Here is a 22,142-nt window from a genome sequence, read left to right as displayed (position 1 = left end):
CACTGTTACGTTTCTGATGGACAAGGCAGAGACTTATAGCCTACTATGAAAACACATCAAGCCATGGCTGCAGAGGGAACATCACTTTGATTGCAAGCAAATTGGACTTGTGTTTTCACACGGGAAGATTCTGCGCAATAGGCCTGCTGAGCTGCTTGACTTCTTATCAACAAACCAGGACACTGCCTTCTAACTTGTCCAGAGGGCAGTTTTTGCTCCTGTCAGTCTCAGTAGAGATACAGGCAGTTCTGAGAGCTATTCCCACAACATAGGGTGAAGAATGCCTGCAAGAAAAGGAAAACTTAAACCATAGTAGCTGCTTTTAAAAAAAACTGTGTGTGTATATGTATATATAACACATATATATATATGTGTGTGTGTGTGTGTGTGTGTATATCATATGTCACCTGATCATGCTTTCCAGATGTGTTGCTTGAAGCTAGGGTTATGAGGCTGGATGAAAATTTGCTATCTTGCCAAAGCACAACAGTAGGTCATTTCGAAGCTCTACTTTTCACAGTGGGCTGTTGGCTCAGTGGGGTATAACACTATAACAGATTCATTTATTAGGAGATCATGATTTCCTTAGGATGAGCATCAATTCATGAGTCATTCAGGTTTCAGTTACACTGTTATTTTGTTCAGAAGCCTCTTTTTATGGGAAGTAGCCTCAGATAGTTCTGGTATATAAATCAGTGGTGGGTAATGAGTGTGAAAACCAGATGAGGCATACAAGTGCACCTGTCACTTATTTTCTGAGGAATACTTCCTGTATTTTCTATGGAAAAATTAACATGAAATTGCATTGCATTAAAACTCTGAGGAGATGCTCTACAGCTCTCTCTCTATAGAATAGTAGTTTTGTCCCAGCAGGGAACCAGGTACTGTGATCTGAACCTTCTTCTCTCACTGATTTCTTCTTTGTGTACTTGCAGAAGCCTGCTGTCCCTAATAACGCTAAGGCTTTATTAGATGAGAAATGAAGGGCCATAGTTTCATAAAAGCTTCTCTGTTGTCTTGATGCTTGGATGTAAGGAGCACAGACTTAGCCAAAGAGTAGTAGACCTGCAAACCGCAATGGATACACACCAAATAGCATAATTGTTTTCTGCCCTGTATGTTCTGTGAGTAGAAACTGAAATCCCCTGAAGATAAATAGGCACGCTTGTAGATGAAACACACTGCCATGCTTTCTTTTTAGTTTCTAAATTAAATGGCACAAATCCCCTTTTTCCTCTTCCTTCTCCCAGTTTTGTGTATGGACTTGCAGCCTCTGAAGCTGGGAAGTAAACAGGATATCTGACTATCAGACTGTTTCCAGTCGGTTCAAGTCAGTTTTAAAAACTGGTTGAAAATCTGGCTTATTGTAGATCATAAGCAAAGACCCTTTCAGCACGAAACTCACAAATTGAAGTCAGACCTGGTGAGCTTTGTACTTTACAGCTCATTGAGAGATGTTGAAATAACATTTGTGTGCCTTTTATTTTTAGAAGGCAGTGTTCAGGATATGAAAACTGTAGCCACAATTTCCGTGAGGTTTTTCTGCGCTATTGTTTCATTTTTAAAAGACACTGCATCATTACATTTCTGAAGGCAGATATGAGCCCACTGCACTTCCAAGAGAAGCAAGAAAGAATTGGAGGTGAACACTCCTGCTCTCTAACCTATATCCACTTTTTTTTTTTTGTCTTTCTTGTCTGCAGATGTTTTCAGTATTGCTGGAAGTAGTAGCAGTTTGCTGTGGGACTAGTCATGGTCATATAAATACTAAGAGCAGCAATTTAAAATTGATTACTCACTTTATCTTCTCTTGCTCTCCTCTTCCACATCAACTGTGTTAAGAGCCTCTAAAAGTAGCTGGTGATGTGTTTCCAGGGTGAGGAAAGTAAAAACCTCTGCCTCTGGAGAATGTGTGAACCACACTCACCTTCTTCACTTCACAATCGTTGCAGTTCTGATCTGCAAGGACGTTAGACTGTTTTATCCATGATGTTTCTCATGATCTCACATAGCAGTGACTTGCTATTATTTATAGTGAACATCTTTTGTTTTCCACCTTAGCATAACCAGTAATGTAGCCAAATGCAGAGGTTCTGTTCTTCTTTTCAAGTTCATGTAGATGTACCGAGCCTCTTTTTCTGTTATCGTCACACTTATTTGTTTCTGAAGCTAGAAACAACCAGCCTAGCTCTGTGCACAGAAGTGAAGGTACATAAAGAGCTGAGCTGTTGGGAAACTGTCTTGAACTCAGCCCTTTGCATTCATTTGAAACAACTGACTTGCCCTGTATTTCATGAAGCCTGCATTTGTGAAATGCTGCCATGTGTGATTGTCTAATCCTGACCTGTGATTTCAGAGAGGAAGGGTGGTTTTGTGGTTAAGGCACAAGACTGCCAGCTCTGGAGACTTCTGCTGGAGACTTCCTTGCGTGACTGAGGGGAGACGCTTCTTCCTGCCCTGCATGGGAAGTGGTCTGTCTTCCTGCTTGTTTCATGTGTATGGTCACTATCTCCTGCTTTGCTGCTGCGCAATACCTGAGTTGGAGCTAGTCAGAACAAAAGCATGTCAGTACTACTGGGCATGCTGGCGTGAAGGTGCTAATTCATGGTTTACAAGCACAGGCCTTGTTTGTTTTCTTTGCTGTCAGCTTTTTTTCCTTTGGGGTCAGGATTGCAATTGCAAACATAGTCTATTGTGAATACCATCTATCTCACAATTTCTTCACTGTGAGACAGTGACATTGATTGCCATCCCACTAGAGAGATGGTTGACGTCAGATCTGATTGTGTATGAGCATAGTGGCTCAGTCTGACCTCAGTTTGTACCCACTTTTGTGCCTGGGGCTCTTCTTGATTTGTGGGACCTGGGGATCTTAACAGGAGACTGTACCGTGTGGTGGTGGTGGGGAGAGCCTGCGGGACTGGTTTTCTCTTGTAGGTGATGAGAGGTTGTCCTTTCATGGCAGCAGAGCATGGGGGATGTCTTTCTTATGTGCCCCATGAGTGCTACAGCTGCATTGCTCTGTGTTGGCTGGGTTTCAGTAGCCAACCAGACAAGTGCTTTTTGTCAATCTCTAGTGAGAGAGAAGATGCATGGGTTAAATCATGTTTGAACTGACACATTTTGCCTTGCATTTTTTGAGTAACTTAATAGTGTGTCTCAGCTTTTACATCAGGAAAGTATTACAGTAGTCATCCTTTGATTGTAAAGTGTGTTTTTCTACTCCAAGCTTTTGCATTATTAGGTAAGCTTAGTATTAGCCTTCAAAAGACTTATCTGTTTCTTTTGTTTACTATTTTTAGTGTGGTTCTTTTAACTAATGCTCTTATGTTTCCTTAGGCCCTAGCGGGTGAGCAACCTTGTGGGAGAATGATTGTTTTCAAGAGGAAATCTCTATTAACTCTCATATTTTTTAAACATCCAGGGCAGGAACTTAGACTGATGCCAGTGACTGTTGCTTTTGCGTGGCTTCACGTGCAGGTCATTATGCATGTCTCCACGTCTGAGAGTGATTGCATGAGATATGGAGCCACGAGCACTAGAAGCGGGATTGGATAGGGTGAGGGAGGATGTGGGGATGGCTGGCTGTTTGCTGTGGGTGGTGCAGCGTGACCGTAGTGTTGGGGTTTGGTCCTTTGGTCTTGCAGAGCTCCCATGTGTTGTCTCAGGAGGACAAGGGTTATGACATGGGATCATGCCCAGCCAGCTGGAAGCTAAGTATCGTCCCACAAGCTGTTCTGATCACTTCACATGCCTGGTAACTTTATGTTCTGTTCCCGTCATGTTTTTTTCCAAACGATGATGATAACTCCTTCAGGCATTTGTAGGAGTTTCCTTAGAAGGCAGCTTTAATTTTCAGCAAATTGTAGTGCTGAGCAAGTCTGGAAATACTTGGCATGATAAAAAGGAAAGGGAAAAATGCCTAGTTAAGTCTGGATTGGTTAATTACAGCTGTGGAAGATAGCAGGTCGTTCATTCCCATCACAGTTGTGGAGAGGCCAGCAGCAGTCGTGGTGCTGCTCACGTTGCTTGCCTGCAGATAACTACTGCTTGCTTTCACAGGACAGGCTCAGCATCCCTGCTTTCTCCCCTCAAAAAGTAAACAGCCAGCAAGAAAGATATGGAAAAGTAGGAAGATTATTGCTTTGCTGCCTTTGTTTTTAAAAGAGAATGGCCCCTTTAAGAGGAGCACGAAAATGTGCTGTGATCAGGGACAGAATAAATGAAAAAGCTTGCAAACATCTGATCTTCCCATGCCAGGGTGCTTTCAGCCAGCTACCCCTTTGTCCCAACAGTTTCCGAACTGCGGATGATCTCAACCAAAAAAAAACAAACAAGGCCCAGAAGTGTTCGGGGAACTCAGTGCCCTTAGGAAACAGCCGAGGAATCAGGGCTGGGGGTGATGTTTCTTTCGGCCTCGGTGAGCAATCCGGGGAGCAGAATGCTGTGGTCCCTACAGCGGCAGCTGGTTTCCGTGTGAGGCTGCTCTGCGGAGAGGGCGGGGGAGAGAGAAGCCTTCGTCCCAGAGTAACCTCTGCATCGCCTCGGTGGAGGGCGGTGGCGGCGGTGGCTGCTCGCACGGAACAAGACGACAGGACGTTTGTAACCGGAGATGTGGATGAGGGAGCAATGACCGCCAGTAACCCCACGTGCTACGCTGCCAGAGCTGAGTGCCTAGCAGCCTGCCTCACCGCCTGGCCTGCATCAGCCCGGGCCCTGGCATGCGGCAGTGACCTTGGCTCCATGGATGGCAGCCAGCTCCTCGCGAGGGTACTTCCGCAGGGTGGGTTTTCATGCAGGTATTGCCAGCCCAGTGGAGTGAAAAGCACAGCGGGAGGGAAAAAAATGCAGTGTGTAATGGCAGCTGATGTTCCTGCCAGAGGGGCTGCCTGCGTGACTTCCCTGTCAGGGCATGCTCTCTGCTGCTGTTTGCCATGGGTTCTTGTCTCTCTTCCTCCAGCAGAAAAAGCAGCATAACACCCAGCTGGCAGGCTTGGCATCTCCTGGATATTCTCACCCCAGTAAATCCCACGAGGCCTCCTCTTTCAGCTCTTCTGGCATAGGTGCTTTCCTCATCCCAGCTTATTTAAGCATGGTGAAGAAAGGGCTGGTCTCTTGAAAGAATGAAACAGCATGAGGGACAGTTGCTTAAGCTGTAGGTTTGTGAACTTTAATATTGTACATGGATTATAATTTCCAGATGATTCCCCTCTGCTGCGGGGGAGGTACAAATTTGTTTTAAAGCTTAAAGCTCCAGTGCCAGTGGCTTCAGAAGGTGAGGCCTTGGAGAAATAAAACGAAATAAGAAAATGCTTGCAGAAATGCTGACAGAATGGTTGTTTCTTAAATTTGCATGTGTTCCCATATTATCTGTTTTCTTTGTATCTGAATATGTTAGACTGTGACATAGTTTATTGTAGAGTACAAATAGTAGTTGTGTAGAGTGCATCCAGTAGTTACTATTAGCATTAAATATTAGCATTAAATACAGGTCAGTAAATCCCTCCAAGGTCCATGAACCAGCTGGATCCTGCATTCAATAACAACATAGGGATTAAGAGAAGCTCCATCTTTGTACAAGGCTAACACTGGAATAGGTTTCACCCCAGAGCAGGAGGACAGGTTGGTCTGCTCCATTGCTTCTGTTTCTGATCAGCATGCATGCAAATTGATTCCACACAGTAAACAAAATTGATCTTAAAAATTCCTTTTATATTTTTTTAGATAGAGGCATTATAGTTTGACATCTCTAAAAATTACCGTTCTTTACAGAGCATTTGCAAGCAGCTCCTGCTTTCTCTGTGCTATTGTTTATGTAATCCCCTCTCCCCTATTTGTCAGCTTTTGCTTTTCCTGTCCAATGCTCTCACATTAATTTCCTTTTGGCTTTGCTCTGACTAAAATGTTGCTTTGTTGTGTCACCTTACAGACATGAAGCTTCGGGATTTCCTGGTTGAAAATGAGACATTCTCAGACTTTCTCCATCGTAATGTGTCCATGCCATCTTCTGCAGTAGAGGAGCTACTGAATGCAGAGGTCAATCTCCAGAAGGTAAAGAGCACTTTCAACCACTATTATAATGGTTACTATATTGTTTGTTTAATTGTTGTGCTGAGAATCCACAGCGCAGGACCCCTCTGTGCTAGGTGTTGTACAAAAACAGAGGAATATGTAATCCTCATTTCTCTCCTCCTCCTCCTCCTAATGCTCAACTTACTGTCTTATTTTTGTAAGCTGTAAAAGGACTCTAAGACCCATATGAAAGTATTTTGATCGGCATTAGAAAGTAGCCTCGTATCCCTCAGGTTAAATGGAATTTCCTCTTTCCCATTTCTTTCCCCCCCCCCCCCCACCCAGTGAAACAGTTGTGTTGGTAGTGCTGCTGGAACTATTCTTCTTTGATTAGAAATAAAAAAAAGGGCTTGTTTTTGTTCTGCTGCTGAGCATGGACTGGATTATGGTTTGTGTGCCACTCTGCCATGGATTCCTGTGCAGCAGAGGGAAGTATGTTTTTTGTTCTGTGACCAACTCTTCAAGAAAGACAATATGTTGTGTAGCACATGTGATCTCACGTGAAACTCTTTTGTTATTCTTAGATTGTTATTCTAGACATAGGCTGCTGTGACTAGACTGGAGGCCCTGTCTATCACTGTCAAGCTCAGAGTATTTTTTTTACTAGCCTGCATGAATTGGTCCACCTCTTCTAGCATCCTTTCTGCTGCAGGAATCAGATCTGGTTGCTTCAGATTTCAAAAGAAGACCTGTGGTCCTCTTAAGTCACTGTGAGTGCAGGAGGAGAAGGAAAACCATCCAGTGTGCTTCCCAGCTCCAGACCAGATCTCTTCTTTGAAATGGAGTGATGAATAGTTCTTTAAAACTTTGTTTTCATGTAGTTACAGATCTTGCCTGCTTGCACATATTGTCTCACTCTTCAGTGGCTTCTGTCAAGCCATCTGCTTCAGCACAGTTTGACAGCTAAACATAAAAGTTATAGATAAGTTGTACTAAGAGGAGTGAAAAATTTTTTTACCTGTTCTAAATAACAGGTTTTGTTTTATTTGAAACAAATTTGGTTGAAATTCATAGTAAATTAAAACATGCTATGGATGGTTCTGGAAAAGAGTGACCAAAAGAGTTGAACTGGTTAGGTACTCATTCTCCTTCAAGTGATGGAAAAGCAAACAGATTTTTTAGCAGGCAGAAATGCTTGCTCTGATCTTGCACCATGTGACTGCCATTTTGATTGTGCTAGTACTGGTAAAACTGACAAAAATATGAACAGTGACTGAGGATGGTAGAAGGATTTGTTCCTCCTCGTTTTGGACTCATGTTGCGCTGGTGAAGATTCAGATTGGACATTAGGAAAAACATCTTTGAAAGAGTGATCAGGTGTTGAAACAGGCTCTAGAACAGTCTGCTCAGGGAGTGGTGGAGTTATTACTCCTGTAGGTGTTCAGGAAACATTTAGATGTTGCAGTGAGGGACATGGTTTAGTGGAAAATATTGATGTTGGTGAGTGGTTGGACTGGATGATTTTGGAGGTCTTTTCCAACCTTGATGATTCTATAATTCTATAGTTTTCTGAGTGAACACTGAGACACGTTGATTTTCTGTATGTCCACTCAGGGAAGTTGTTTTTCATTGAGCCCACATCTCCTGAAACTCATCCCAGCTCCATAGAAATATCCTCTCTTGAGCATGATTATGAAGTGATACTAATAATGCTGGCATAAAAAAAAACGGTCTATTTCAGAAGGCTAGTTGTCTTGATGCAGGAACTATTCTGTTTATTCACCCCAGTGCACAGCATAGGAACATCCTATTTTTGGCATCTGGATGCAGACTAAAGTTAAAAGTTTGCATAAGTGTTGCGTTAGAAATTTCAATCTCATCTGCTTGTTTTCTGAACATAGTGCACTTTTTTTCTCCTGGATTGTTGGTGCCCTTTTGGTTTTGAAAGACAAGAAAATTCTCAGACTTACCCAGCATGATTCAGGAATTGTTAACTCTTCTGGGATGTAAATCAATTCTCTTTATTTGTTGCTGGAGGTTGGGCAATTCGTGTTGGGTATTACAGAAGAACAGAAGATATGAACCATAAAGCTGTTGTTCACAGCGTGTTCACAATAAAATTGTTAACTCCGTCTAGCCCCAAGGCAAACAAATAATCTTTTCAAAATAAGATTCCAGATTTTCCCTGTGTTCATCATCTTTATGAAGTGTGTATCTGTTTGCCAGCTACATATTTTTTTGTTCAGCAAATCCAGATGTTGTACTGACCTTTGTAAAGTAACAAACTTGGCTATCAGGGCTGAAAGGTACTTGTGATTATTCAGAACAATTTAATGCATTTTCTTCACAAACAAGGTGATTCCTTCCAGATGAGCAAAACTTATCCACTAGCAATCCATCACCTTAAATAAAAATATGCCTTAAAAAAAGACTCTAGGATCTTATCTCTTGTTTTTTTTTGCAGTCGCTAGAATAATTCTTATTTTGGTAGTAAATTATCTGCGCCAAAACATTGCAAAATGCTTATCTTGGCTATTAGTAAAGAGATGTATCAGAGCTACAGGAGAAGGTGATCCTGATCCTGACCACACAGAAAATGTGACTGGCAAATACATATAGCTAAGGATTTTGGAACATAGGTCTGTTGCCCTTCACATATATTTGCCAGACTTGTGTCTTGACACAAGCCTTTTTTTTTTTCATCTCTATGGCTCACTTCCCAGAAGACTGAAGATTGGGAAATGCGTGTGCCATTGGTTGGAGGAGATGGCTGCTGCGGAGGACAGGATTACTGTTGCTCTGTGCACGTGTGCAGGAATGTGGAGAAAGACTTGCCTCCTCCAGCATTTTTTCTCCATGTACTATGAAGGGAAACATGTTTTTCTTGGAATTTAGAGTTGTGTATGGGTCAAGGTCTTGCAACTTGTAGAGAAAAATGCCCTCTTCCCTCTATCTGGAATTGTTATGATGAATGGTTAGTTCTGTAGAGGTGATAACCAGCTTTGTGCAATGAAACCTGCACGTGGGGAGATTCATGTGCTTTTCTTGCTTTTCTAGGTCATAGTGTCTGGTTACCGAATGCAGCTACGAGATCTCTGCAATAGCTCAGCGCTGTCTGAATTTCTTGCAATCCAAAATCGCTCAGTGGCCATGGACTCTGAAGCCTTCCTTTGCACCTTACCAAAGGAAACACTCCATGCAGCTGAGCAATCCTTCCGTGCTAACCTGAATCCTTTGAAGCCTCTTCAGGTGAGTCTGCTGGTCACACTTCTGAGAAAGCAGTCATTGACACTGTGATATTTTCAAGGGGTTTCAATCTGGGAATTTATCACTGTATTTTCAGAGTGAATTCTTTATTGGTATGAGAAAGAAGAACTGTAGTCTTTAACTCTGAAGCTTGAATTTCCTGCCCCTTCTGTTGCAGTGTTATTTGCGTAGTGTAAATGGATGTAAACTGTATTTGATTTGTCAAGAGGAGAATATTTATGTTGTGTAGTAACATACAAATGCTTGATTGTCACTATGTTTTGGTCAAATGTAGTATCTAAGCTGAAGTGACCACAGATGTTACACCAACTCCTGATGAGTACCGAAAATTCATCGCTGCAATTACCAATGGGTCACTGAGTGCAGAAGTTCTAGCCAGTAGCAGGCCACAACCTCTGAGCAGATTAAATTCAAAGAAAGAGTCAGCTTTTAAGTACTGTTTGAAGAGTTGAACAATTAAATGGATTTTGGAGCAAGTGCTTCAAAACTCATTGAATTTCAAGAAAACACATAATTTATGGGGTATTTGGAGTTTGGAGCAGAATTAGCTGTTTATCCAAAGCACAGAAAGGATGCTTTATATTAGGTCCACAATATCTGGACAAAGGCAAAAGTTTTTAGAGGTTAGCGGTGAAAGTATCAGAGAGAAGGGATCACAGAACTCAGTCGTAAACAAACACTTTCTTGTCTGTACTGGAAGAAATAAACTTCAGCTGTGGGAGTTTTCCAGGTTTGATGAGCTTTTCAGATCAGAAAGTCATGTACCACTTGTTTGGCTTTGTCCCCAGTCAAAGAGAGGTCATTAACAAGTACTGGAGTCACGTTACTGATCAGTGCAGTGCACTGTGGTCATCTACCTTTCTCTGCAGCTCATTTTCTGTTTTCCGTATGTCCTTCATCCACATTTGTTCTTTCTTTCTAGAAGATCAAAAGTATTGAGAGATGGGGTAACCATATTGAAATCGTTCCTGAAACAAAAATGAGCTATTTTGAAAATTGATGGCTATAAGCATTTTCTTATGTACAGTTATATTTGTGCGTGTACTTTAAATCATTTAGAGATTTTTAAGACTGAGTGGAATAAAAGTTGCCAGTTAGTACCACTCAGCAGTGATCTTCTGGGCCCTCCAGAAGACCGAGCATCACTTTTCTCATTTTTGAAAGTCTTTACATTTTACAAAAGCAGATACACAACTTATCTGTGTCTCTGTTATTACATCTGTATTGTTTACTGCTGACAGAAAACAGTTATAAGCAGCTGTGATTGTGTCTCCTGGCAACAGCCATGTAGATAAAAGACAATATGTGCAAATTTGGCTGACTTCTGAGAAGCTTGTTCATGATCTCGGCTTCACAAAAGGCCAAGCCATGAAGCCAGCAGTAAACCTGTTGTGAATTGTACACTATCTTATAAAGGTCCATAGTTTTCTTCAGAGAAGTCTAACAGGCTAGTAAAACCTACTGTAATGCCTTAGTGAAATAAGACCAACAGGGCTTCAAAATGGCAAAATGAATAAAATATTACTAGGATCATGTCAATGCGTTTGAAACTTAGTGGCTTTAAAGGCTAAAAAAACTGCTTTGACCTGCAGTAACATCTTGGAACAAAGAATGGACTTTTTGTTCTTAAACAAAGAATTCTTTTGATTAATAGATTATCATTAAAGGCACTGGGGATCAAATCTTGGAAAAGCATACTGAAGCTAGCATGCACTCTATCCACTGCAGAGCCTTCAAACCAAAAGTAGCAAGTTGATTGTCCCAGAGATTTGTTTTTAATTTTTTGCTTAATCTCTTCGATGTTAGTAAGTGAAAGTAAGGGCCAAGTCAGATGCAAGTAGTACAGAAATTTAGAGGTTGTTTTGTGGCTCGTGATGAGACATGATCTCTACTGGTTTTTGAAGAGTCAGAGAAAAAGCATCTTAAAATAATAGGTTGATACTGTTGGGGTGATGGGGACTTTCAACAACATACAAGAATTCTATAAATGTGGTACTGAGGTCTTCAACAGTAACACTCAGTTTTTTCCACTTAAATATCTGGAAAGTAGACTGGCTGTAGTTTCTTGAGCACTTCATCCTGAAAACTCAAGGCAGCATCCACGTGTTTGTTCTTGCCTATCTACATTCCTCTTTGCTGTTCTCTCTGCAAGACCTAATGCAGCAAATTGCATTAGGGAATCAGTTCTGGATTATAAGTGACTAACATGACTGTGTGTGGTGAAGGATGAAGAAGGGGTTGGTATAAGACTGGGAGCCCGGTAGTCGGAATGTGCGTGTTTGGGTTGAGACCCCTATGCCATCATTTGCTTCTACCATCCGTAAGCATTCTATGCACTTGCAGCCTGAAGGAGAAGTAAGTGTTCAGGTAACTCATAGCAAGACAGTAATTATTGGCAAATTTTGAACAGAGCACAGTTTTAAAAAGAAAATTACTACAGCTGCACAGTGAATTGCATGAGCTCTGAATGTCACAGCAGTGCAAAGAGTTTTAAAAAATAGGCAAAATCTGAACACTTGTCTTTGCATACCTCCTCATCTCTTCTATCCAGAACAGCCTGAACTTTGCACAAATTGGACTAGTACAGTAAAGATAAAGGACTTCCAATTAAAACTGTACATGAAGCTTTCTAGCTCTGCAGTTCATCCTCTGTGTGACTTTCATTTAGCTGGCTCTCTTGGGTAAAAATACAAAGTCAAGATGGCATAGGCTTGGAGGTTCAGGTGTGCCTCCTTGTTCTCTGTTACATAAGGACTTATTTGGGCTGGGCTGTTTTGGTGGAAACATGGAATTAAATTAGGAAGTGATCACAGACCCTCAGGCCAGAGGATCCACTTCCCTTCTGGATAGACTATTCACTCCACTGGAAGCAACACGTGTTTATAAAAGCCAAATTCAGTTTTCCAGGACTCATGTGCCAGTTTTCATCCATGAAGACCTTGTTCCCAACATAAGAACTGAAGACCTTAGGACATTGTGTAAAGGATGATTGCAAGCTTGTCTTCTTGAGGTTTGTCTTCCATTGGATGTGCTCAGTGAAAATGAATTGAGGCAGGATAAGCTATTTGGGGAAAAAACAGAGAAATGGAACCCCTAGTACCATGTACGCAGTTTTTCTTTTCAACTTTCTCTCTGTGCTTGACCAGCAAGTTATCCTGTGGAAGAACTCTGCAATTTGGGGAAGGATACAGGATCCCATACTTACCAAGAATGGTGTCAATAAGTCAGAGGTATTCCAACAGACTGATGTTGTTCTGGGAAAGGGCTCTTAGAGCATAAAATTACTTGTCTGTGCAACAGCTTTTACCTTCTCAAACCTCTCCAGTTTTGTAAACATCTTGAGGGGAGGAAGTTAAGTGACAGAGACAATTGAAACTGTTCCTGTGGGATTTCATCTCTGCAGTGCTTCTCGAGAAGGGCTTCCTTGCATTCACTTCCAGTGGTTTGCAATAAGTCATAAATATGTTGTGGCTCGTGTACTGTAGTGGTCCTGGAAGGAGTATGGGTGAGCACATGAAAATCCAGTTGTTCTTTTCCCTTCATAATGCAGTTGGTATTTTGTCATATGATTAGTGTGAACTAAGCATCGAATAATAAGTGCATTTCAGTTGAGAAAATGGCTTTAGAAAATGTAAATACATGCTGTAGTTGAGCTTGTGGCTTTCCTTGCTCTTTTGAGTGTTTTCAGTCGAGCACAATGACATCATGATTTCAAGCAGCTGTACTTTTGGACTTCCACTCCCAGGAAACAAAAGCAGAAACATAAAGCATGTGATTTTTCTGCAAAGTTCAGTGTTAAGTTTCCACTAAGATCAGCGTAAAACTGTGGTAACTATTTCAAAGCAAACACAGCAGAGTGGTGTTGCCGAACAAAGGCATTTAGGTGTTCTGATGTAACAAATAACTGGATTATGTTATGACCTTTTGACACTTTGAATACAGATGTATTCTCCTGCATATTAAACAGTTGTGTATCGCTTTGAGCGGGAGAGGACAGGTATATTCAGTGCTTCTCTTGACTTTGCAATCAACTGTAGTTACCTGAAGTATTTCCCTAATTTGAGTCCTGTAAGTGCACACATGCAAGCACAGAATGAAGTCAATGCAGTGTGTAACTCCAGAGTACTGAGAGATTTGCATGCCCTAAAGGACAGGTCTAGATGAAGGCAAGACTTACCAGCTGCTAGCACAGTAATTGTAAGGGGAAGTTCTGTTCAAAACCTGTAAGAATGTTCTTTCTGCCATGTGCCTAGAGAAGACAGGTGATGTTTTCCAGCATTTCATAATGACATCAACATGTCATTACCCCCACACTGTTTTAGTGCAGCCACCTAGTAAATACACTGTCACAGTGGGAGTGATCTTACTTTAAATGTACTGAATTTAGAGGGCACTTTTGAATGTGAAGACTACTGAGAGCCACTACAAAAAGTTATTTTCCAGAGAAACTGATGACATTTGTCATATCGTTAGCGTATTTAAAAACTCCTTGAGTGTCATAATTCACACGAGTCTTGCATACTGGATAGGACTAAGATTCCATTCAGCTTTGTTTCCCTTGAATGCTACTCCAGCAGTGCTACTTCCTCAGTTACTACTAGAATCTTAATGTTCAGTAGTTTTGGTAAGCTTTTTTTCTTTATGAAGTTTTCTCAGTCTTTTTCAAAACCATGTTAACTTTTTTCTTCAGCGCTGCATAACGTCTGCATAATTTCTCCGTTTTGGCTGAGTTGTCTATGAAGTAGTTCTATTGGTTTGTTTTAAACTGATCTTCAGAATGGAAGTCCTCTATTCCTGTATGATAAGGCACGGTGAACCATCATCTCCTATTCACACTCTCCATCCCACTTGTAGACCTCTGTCATATCCTGTATCTGTCATTACAGTTTCTTTTGGAAGAACTGTGGGCTGTTGTTCTTCCTTCAGAAGCCATTTGTATCTTAATTGTGCTTGCAGTCCTTTTCTGTACTTGTGTTCTTTTAGAGGTGGAGGATCCAAAATGGCACTTAGTTCCTGAGAAATAGGAATGGATTGTGGATTTATATTTATGTTGACCTGTCTTATCATTCTATGCTTAAGATCTCATTCTAATTTTAAAATCTCTTTTTTGAGTGACAGTAGATATCCAGGGATATCTCAAGGTAGAACTGTCTCCTCTGCATGTACTTTACTTTGCAGCACTAAATTTTATTTGGCATATTATAACAGTATGTCAACATGAATCCTTTCACTAATCCTTTGCAATTCACTTTTGACTTTCACTACTCTGAACCAATTAGTATCATCAGAAAACTCTTCCTCATCTGCCCCATCCCCGAATCATCATAAACAGCACAAATTCCTTGCAGAGCTGGATGAGGTGAATGGAGCTGACCAGGCTTGTCTACTGCATGAATCTAGGATGTTCTCCCTCATCTCATTGCTAAAGTGGTAATGTAGCTACACAGCTTTGATTATTTGCAAGCTATACTCCTTCAAAAAAGTCTTGAAGGTCTTAGCCTGCAGGAATTTGAACTACTTCTCTTCTAGCTGGATTGGGTTATGGTTCATCTGAACCTTAATGCCTGTGTTCAGTAAAAGTTACTGAGAGCCTCCCTGAATTTACAGCTTCCTTTGAAGCAGGCTTGAACTGAGCACTCACCTGTTAGCTAGGTATAAATACCTCAGCAGCAGATCAGTGGAACAGTGCCATTTGCACCAGCTGACACTTACCAGCTTACTACCCTTCAACATATTAGCTAGAACATATGAACATCTTTGCTTCCAGAGATTGCCATGGGGAAGATATGAAAATAGAAGGCTTCAGCCCAGAAGATTTCTGCTAAAATCAAGGCTCTCCACTATTCCTTTGTGTCACAGTGCTGTAACCTTAGCATGCTTTCAAATGTTGTTACGAATGTGAAATCTTAGAAAATTATTTTAATCCTCTTTTCTCTAAAAAAAAGGATTGTGTCTATATTATTAGGCTAGAAGATCTTGATGCTTCTCTTGCATGAAATGTTTCACATACATGGTAGTGCTTTAACATACAGAAATATAGTAGAAAGAACGAGAGAGAAACCCAGGCATATCAGTTATATGGAGAACAACTGTAAAGAAAGAGCTGTCTTCAGTGGGTCCCCTAAGGCAAGGAAATCCTAGAGCAGTGCAGTTTCAAAAAGGTGTGCTATCCATCTCTGGAAACTTATGACTGTTTCTCTTTTGGTGGTGTACTGGTGGCAGTTACTTTACAAAACCAGGTTCTTTTAAAATATATCCTTGATTTAGTCTGAAAATATCAAGGCTTGATGGGAGGATTTAGGTGATTAATATTATCTGAAGGTAAAATGTACTGTGTGGCAAGATTTCTGAGCATCTGAGCTTGGGAGTCCCACTGAAATCTCTTGTCTACCAATTGGTATTTCCCTCCCTTTTTATATACTTGATTTCCCCTTCCTAGGACTGGTTTACAGGATTTCAGGTCAGTTGGCATATTGCCTTATAGGCTGTCCTTGTTCTCTGACCTGAAATAAAAGCCATCATTTATGCTGTAAGCATATATACATACACGTAGCATCCTACTGGGATGGCTATGGCTATCATGGTAACTATGTGCCCAGGCTGTGGGGAATGGAACAGGTGTCTCTGTTGCATTATGGAGCACTGAAGCCTGTGACAGCTTAAGTTCAAGGTTGCACAGAAAGCCAGCTCACTGTTTTCCCCATCAATCACTTTGCCTTGTAAACAGTCCTTACCACCTTTCTTTACAAGGGTGTTTACAGTGATTCAATTTCCTTACTGCTGGCTGCTAGTGACTTCCACTTTCTTTTTCTCTCTTCTTGCAGAGACAATTTTTCTTTAATTCCTCCTTGCGGGATCTGTCAGAAACTGTGGAGGCTTTGAGGGACAGCCTGGGAAAGCTTGTCAAGGAGGTAAGTAGCTTTTTTTGTGTCAGAAGAATACCTCAAGATGTCCTAACCTGTCATCAGGTACAAGGAGTGCGCTTCTCCTTGGTGCAGTCAAAAACAGTCAAATCCCTTGCTGTTTTCTAAGCTCCCTTGTCATCGTACGACCATACACTCTGTATCAGTAGAAGTAACATCCCTATGCAACTCCTCAGTGCACAGAACTTTGAATTACAGGCACCATAAGAGTTTCTCAGGTGTGTGGCTGTAGATTGGGTCCTCCCAGGGGTGCAGGAATTAAGTTTTCTATGAGGCTTACTTTCTTAGCAGTTACCTTTGCAATGTATCTGCTGACTAGCAGCGCTTTGCAAAACTGCACTGAGAGGTTTGTCTCCTTTCTGTTTTTTTCAGTCAGTTGCAAGCCATGTCAGGGTTTGTTACTGGCCTCTGGGTTTTTTGAAAATATGGTGTGTGGAAGAAGTGATGTATGTAATTTAGCAGCTACAGGGTGCTCTTTGCCATTTGTCTTCAGAGAAGTAGTATTTTGGGGCTATGTTCTGCTATTTGTGGGACACCCAATGCAATGGTATCACAGCACTGGCTGAGAAAGGCTCCAGCAAAACATTGGTTCGCAGAGGCATGGTGGCATTGTAGAGACTGTATTTGTTTTTGCAGGTGAAACAATGGATTAAGACAAAAGCCCTGCATGCCTAGTGTGAGTCAGAAGTCCAAAACCATTTTTTATTTTCAGAGCCAGAAGCATATCTTAGTTGCTTTTGGTTGGCTCTGACTTTGAATCTGAAGTACTGCTACTAGGCAAAAACATTCTTTCCCTCTAGCAGAAATCGCAACCATCTAAACCAAACTATGCCTCCTCCTCCCCTCCGCGAGCTTTCCAGCCTGTGTCAAGCCAGCAGCGCGCAGCGAACGGCAGTAACCCCGCGTGCATGTGGAGGAGCAGGTCACTCAGGGTTAGCGTGCAGCCCTCCCACGGAGGGTTGGCTGCGGAGCCAGCACCATGCCCGCCAGCAGTCACTGGCACGTGTCCCACGCCAGCTCAGAACCTGCTGCTGGCTCTCAGCTGCTAGGAAATTAAGGTGATTCCAGGACCAGCTTCAGTTAAGACCATGGCAGAGCTCTTGCCGGGGTGAGGGGGAAGGCTGCCCTTAAGAGTTTGGTTACAGCTGTTTCCCGTTTCGTCACTTAAGCTTGCCTTGTGTTGCTTTTTTTTTTTTTTTTTTTTTTTTTTTTTTGCCTGGGATAAAAATAATTGAAACCATGTGATACTCAGCTTGCTGATGTGGCTGAAAATGTCCTAGGATAGCGTGCCTTTTGCTTGGCAGCTGTTTTGGGTAGGTCTACCTTTTATTCTGCCCCATTACTGTGCAAACAAAGGCATCATTTTCCTTGGCGTACTGTGTGAGCTGCTCCAGATGGCTTGACCGAAAGTTACTCCTTATTGTCTGGCAGGCTGATTTCTGCATGAAAAAGAGGGACTCACTCGCTTGTTTCATGGGGCAGCAGCTTGAGGGGGTGGAGAGAGCTATTGTTTGTGCCACGTCTAGAAGCCTTTCTAGCAAGGAATTTTAATTAGGGACTGGTCTGAAGAAAATATTCGTCTCTTTATGTGAGGACTGGTTAGATCTTTGTCCCTCTGCTCCTTAAATCAACCCAGGAGAGCAGATTAAACTCTGAGAGCAAGGGCAACTGTGAGGAAACACCCAGCCAGCTCTGATGTCTGGGAGAAGTAGTTCAGTAACGTTTCCAGTGGCATGAACAGAGCAGCTCTGTATATTTAGTATGAGATTGCTGGTGCCAAAGATGAAACAAAGCTGCTTGCTCAGACTTTGTTTTGAAAATTACACACAAAAGTACCTTCATTAATGCAATCCCTCTGCTGGGTAGTTAACACTCAGTGGCAATTAACTATGCTTTCTATTTCTGTACTTTTTCTTATCCTACAGAATTGGTGGCACTTTAGCTAAAGCCACTGACTTTTTACTGAGGAAAAATTGTCTGCTCTGCCTAAAATACCAGAAGCTCTCCAAGGTGACCCTTTTTCTCTCAGAGAGTGGTCAGGCACTGGAATGGCTGCCCAGGGAGGTGGTGGAGTGGCTGTCCCTGGCAGTGTTCAAGAGGCGTCTGGATGAGGAGCTATGAGATATGGCTTAGTGCTTGTGGTAGCAGTGGTAATGAAAAGATGGTTGGACTAGATGATCTTGTAGGTCGTTTCCAACCTTGTGATTCTATGATTTGAATTGGAGACTCAAAGTGTCACACCTGAAGCGTGGCCTTGGCCCTTCTTGGTTAGAAAATATCAAATCCAAAATCCACATGAGCATATTTAACTGCAACTGTTGGCTCAGGTTTTTTTCTGTCATGTCCTTGATGTTAGCATCCTGCCAGTCATTCTGAACCTATGGAGCCAAACTGATTGGCACTGGGGTACAGACAAAGACAGGAGCGAATAGTGAGGAGATGAAAGGATGCCTGAAGCAAGTCTGGACACAAGCACCAAATCCCCAGGTTCTGGCTGTTCTCACAGCTGTCTTTCATCATATCAATGTGTCATGTGTTTTTCGGCAGCTAAAAATAGAGACTCCTTGTGTATGTGACACAAAATAGCTTTTGTTAAGCATCAAGAATTTTTGTCCAGATGTTGGCACATATGAAACATACGCAGTACTACAGATCAACACAAAGGGTCAGGCTTACCTACAGCATAAGGCCAGAAATACTGGCTCTGCTTACATTGGGTGGAGTGAGATTGATCTATTATGAGACACCATTGCTTTCTGGGTTGTCACTGGCTGGCTTTGCCAGCTGTCCTAGATTTTGAATATCTGCATTTTATTTAAACTAAGGTGTCTAAACCAAGGCACAGTCAGCAAAATTAGCAACAGGGCTTTGAGTGACCCTGAAGACAGAGCAATTGGGCCATCAGAAGTTGTTTCCAAGATGCATCTGAAGAGTAATTGCAAATAGGTGTCTCACCAGCTCTGCTTGCCCTTATTAGTGCATGTAGCTATTCTGGGCCACACAGCAAGAGCATCACAGTTCATGTCACCTGATATTCAGTAGCAGGCAAGAAATCAGATCAAATGCTGGAAAAGATTTAGGTAAGAATAGAGAACCACTTGTGGAATATGTTACCACAACACCGTGTAAATCCATGGGTTGCCCTTGTGTTCAGTATGGAGTACTGACATAGGTACTTTGCTTCTGGAAAGCAGCAGAAGAGCTGGCAGTTCAGAAAAGGACAATGGAGACATGGAGAAGTGGAATCACTTCCACATACAGAACAAGAAATATGTGAGGACTCACCAGCCTGTTAAAGAGATGAGCTGGGGACAGGACAGAGATGTATGGAGTTGAGAAGAGAAAAAGAGTAGAAATATTCACTCTGTGCCAGCGCAAAAAGTATGGCACTGAATGAAGCTAACAACAGCCAAGTTTAGGAGAGGGAGAGGAGGTTCTTTCCAGTGATGTGCTAGATGCTAAATATTTGCAAACGTTCATATTTACCTTGCATTAGCAAATAGACAGAAATTCTCTGAGATGGAAGTACTGGAATGTGGAAGGTTACCTCAGGAAGTATCTGTTCTTTGCCCTGCCTGTTTCCTGACATCCGCTTGCTGTCACCATCGCAGAGATACTGAGCTAAATAGACTTTGAGTGTGTGTGGGCACACCTCTGTTTTCTTACATCCCCTGCCAGTCTGAGAATGGAAGTTCAGGGTAGCATAAAAACACTGTTTGTGGACTTGCATTGTCTTTTTCCTTGTGGTTAGCCAGGCCATATCCCTGAGTATGGAGATGTTAATATAATGTCTGAGGCCAATGCCTGCTGCTTTTGTTCAGGACAGCTTCTTCAGGTCGTTTCTGTGCCAGATAAATGAGTCCCATAGTGTGCATCTTCCTAGCTATGAGTGTGTTTCATCTCAGTGCCAGATGTCATGCAAACAGGACTAGAGAAGGCTTCTCACTGTGGTTGACTGCATATGGTGTGGAGAAAAGGCTCACACTGCAATCAGATCTGAGGCTGCAAGCTGGGCTTGTTTTCAGGGCTTTCTGTAAATGCAGTTGACAGAGGAGAGAGAGGTACTGGGGCAGGGGCAGCATTACTGACCTAGGAGGTCAAACTTTCTGCCTGGTGTATATCAGGAGAGGCTTGCTGACCTCGGTGGCATTGTGCCAATGATGCCACCAGCAATCCAGGGCCTGCAGCTCAATGAGGCTGGGTCTGATTAGCTGCACTTGCTCCATGTTATTTCCTTATTCCCTTTTCTGCCTCACTCCACCCTGGATTGAAGGGACCCTGCTGGAATGTGAGCTGTTGTGCAACCAAAGAAGTAACTTTGATGTGAGAGCTCAGGGAGAGCAGGAATCACGCAGAAAATTGTGTGAGAAAACTTAGAATAAAGAAGAGACTTTACATTTTCCCACTGTAATGGAGGGAAACATGCTTTCCCTGGTCTCTCCTTCTTAGTACTACATCCAGTAAGGTTGAAGAACAGATGGGTAATTTGAAGGAAAATGACAGGATTTTTTCCCTTCAGTAATCCAGTTTCCATTCCATTCCAGTAATCCCATTTCCATTCTTCTCCCCCTTATTCTCCAGCTGCTGAGCATGAAGAGTTGGAGTGACATGAGACAAGAGGTGATGTTCCTGACCAATGTGAATGCCTCAAACTCCTCTACACAGATCTACCAGGCTGTGTCACGTATTGTGTGTGGCCACCCTGAAGGTGGAGGGCTCAAGATTAAATCGCTCAACTGGTATGAGGACAACAATTACAAAGCACTTTTTGGAGGCAACAGCACTGAAGATGATGTAACTAATTTCTACGATAATTCCACAAGTAAGTGTAACCCTGTCATGGCAAAACATCCCATCTACTCCATGGCTGCAATGACTACTATTTTCCAAACTTGCACTGATGAAAGCAAGTGATCTTGAGGGTCAGCATATACCCTATTCTTTCAGAAGACTATATACATGCTGTCTGAGCAGCCAGCTGTTGCTCTCTGCATGTACTCTTAGGGACAGGGAGGGTATCAAGATGCAGGGGATTCTCAAGGGTCTTGTGTAGAATCCAGAAAGGCTGTTTGGACACTTGCTGTGAAATGGGGTCCACTGTCACATTGTGTCAATGATTTTTGACACAAAATGTGTCAAAACAGCCTTTGAAAATGTGTCATTTTTCTATGCAGATTTTGCCTCTGTCATGCAATGAATGGATTTCATAAGCTGTGCAAATGAGTATGGATGTTATTGGTAGAGACTGTGCAGATTCTCTGCACTTGCTGAGCAAACTGTGAAAGTTTAGGGTGAAAAGGGCATTTTGTGGGTTTGTGCAGCAGCAGAAGAAGTTTTTTGTTCTGCTGTTCTGCTGTCAGCAAAACTTTAAAGTGCACACAAATGGGGCATGTGCCTCTTGCAGTTGTCACAGTGCTTCCCAGCTGCTCACCCCTTCCTCTCCTCCTCAGCACCCTATTGCAATGAGCTGATGAAGAATCTGGAATCCAGCCCACTTTCCAGAATTATTTGGAGGGCTTTGAAGCCTTTGCTGATTGGGAAGGTCTTGTACACTCCAGACACACCAGCCATAAGGAAGATCATGGCTGAGGTAACTCTAACTCTGTCCTCTGATATGTAGTGTGAGATATGTGCTCTGACTGTACAGCTAAGCTGCTCTGTGTTAAATTCAGTCCAAATGCAAGCCTAGAAAGGATTGTCCACAAAGCACAGTGTCCCTAGTCTCTCACCTCCCATGCATTTGCTGTCAAAGGCTCAAGGAGAAAAAGCCAGGCTGAACTCTGTTTCTGCATCTTGCTGGAAATATTTCTAGTGGTGCTTTTTGATTTCTTGCAGACTTTGCAACTCTAATGTGGGATATGGGACTGGGAAGGACATTGGTAAACTATGAGGGGTCTTCTCCACTGCCTGCTTAACAGCTGATCCTTAATCATTTCTGAT

At 42.3% G+C, this 22,142-nt stretch overlaps 1 protein-coding gene across 1 annotated transcript in view; it reads left to right on the top strand.

The window, feature by feature from the left end:
- Window positions 1-22,142, top strand: part of ABCA1 (ATP binding cassette subfamily A member 1) — a gene marked incomplete at both ends in the record, with an annotated part of 73,528 nt that overhangs the window by 22,030 nt on the left and 29,356 nt on the right. The window contains 5 exons of the mRNA XM_079548114.1: window positions 5,930-6,051; window positions 9,070-9,261; window positions 16,104-16,190; window positions 20,784-21,024; window positions 21,653-21,792. Of these exons, the coding sequence (XP_079404240.1) occupies window positions 5,930-6,051; window positions 9,070-9,261; window positions 16,104-16,190; window positions 20,784-21,024; window positions 21,653-21,792 (782 nt within the window). The remainder of the gene's footprint in view (window positions 1-5,929; window positions 6,052-9,069; window positions 9,262-16,103; window positions 16,191-20,783; window positions 21,025-21,652; window positions 21,793-22,142) is intronic.

The sequence above is a fragment of the Tetrao urogallus genome, assembly GCF_951394365.1.
Source record: "Tetrao urogallus genome assembly, chromosome: Z".
Classification (NCBI taxonomy): Eukaryota; Metazoa; Chordata; class Aves; order Galliformes; family Phasianidae; genus Tetrao; species Tetrao urogallus.
Note: the sequence above shows the minus strand (reverse complement) of the source record. Positions and strands in the feature narration are given on the sequence as shown.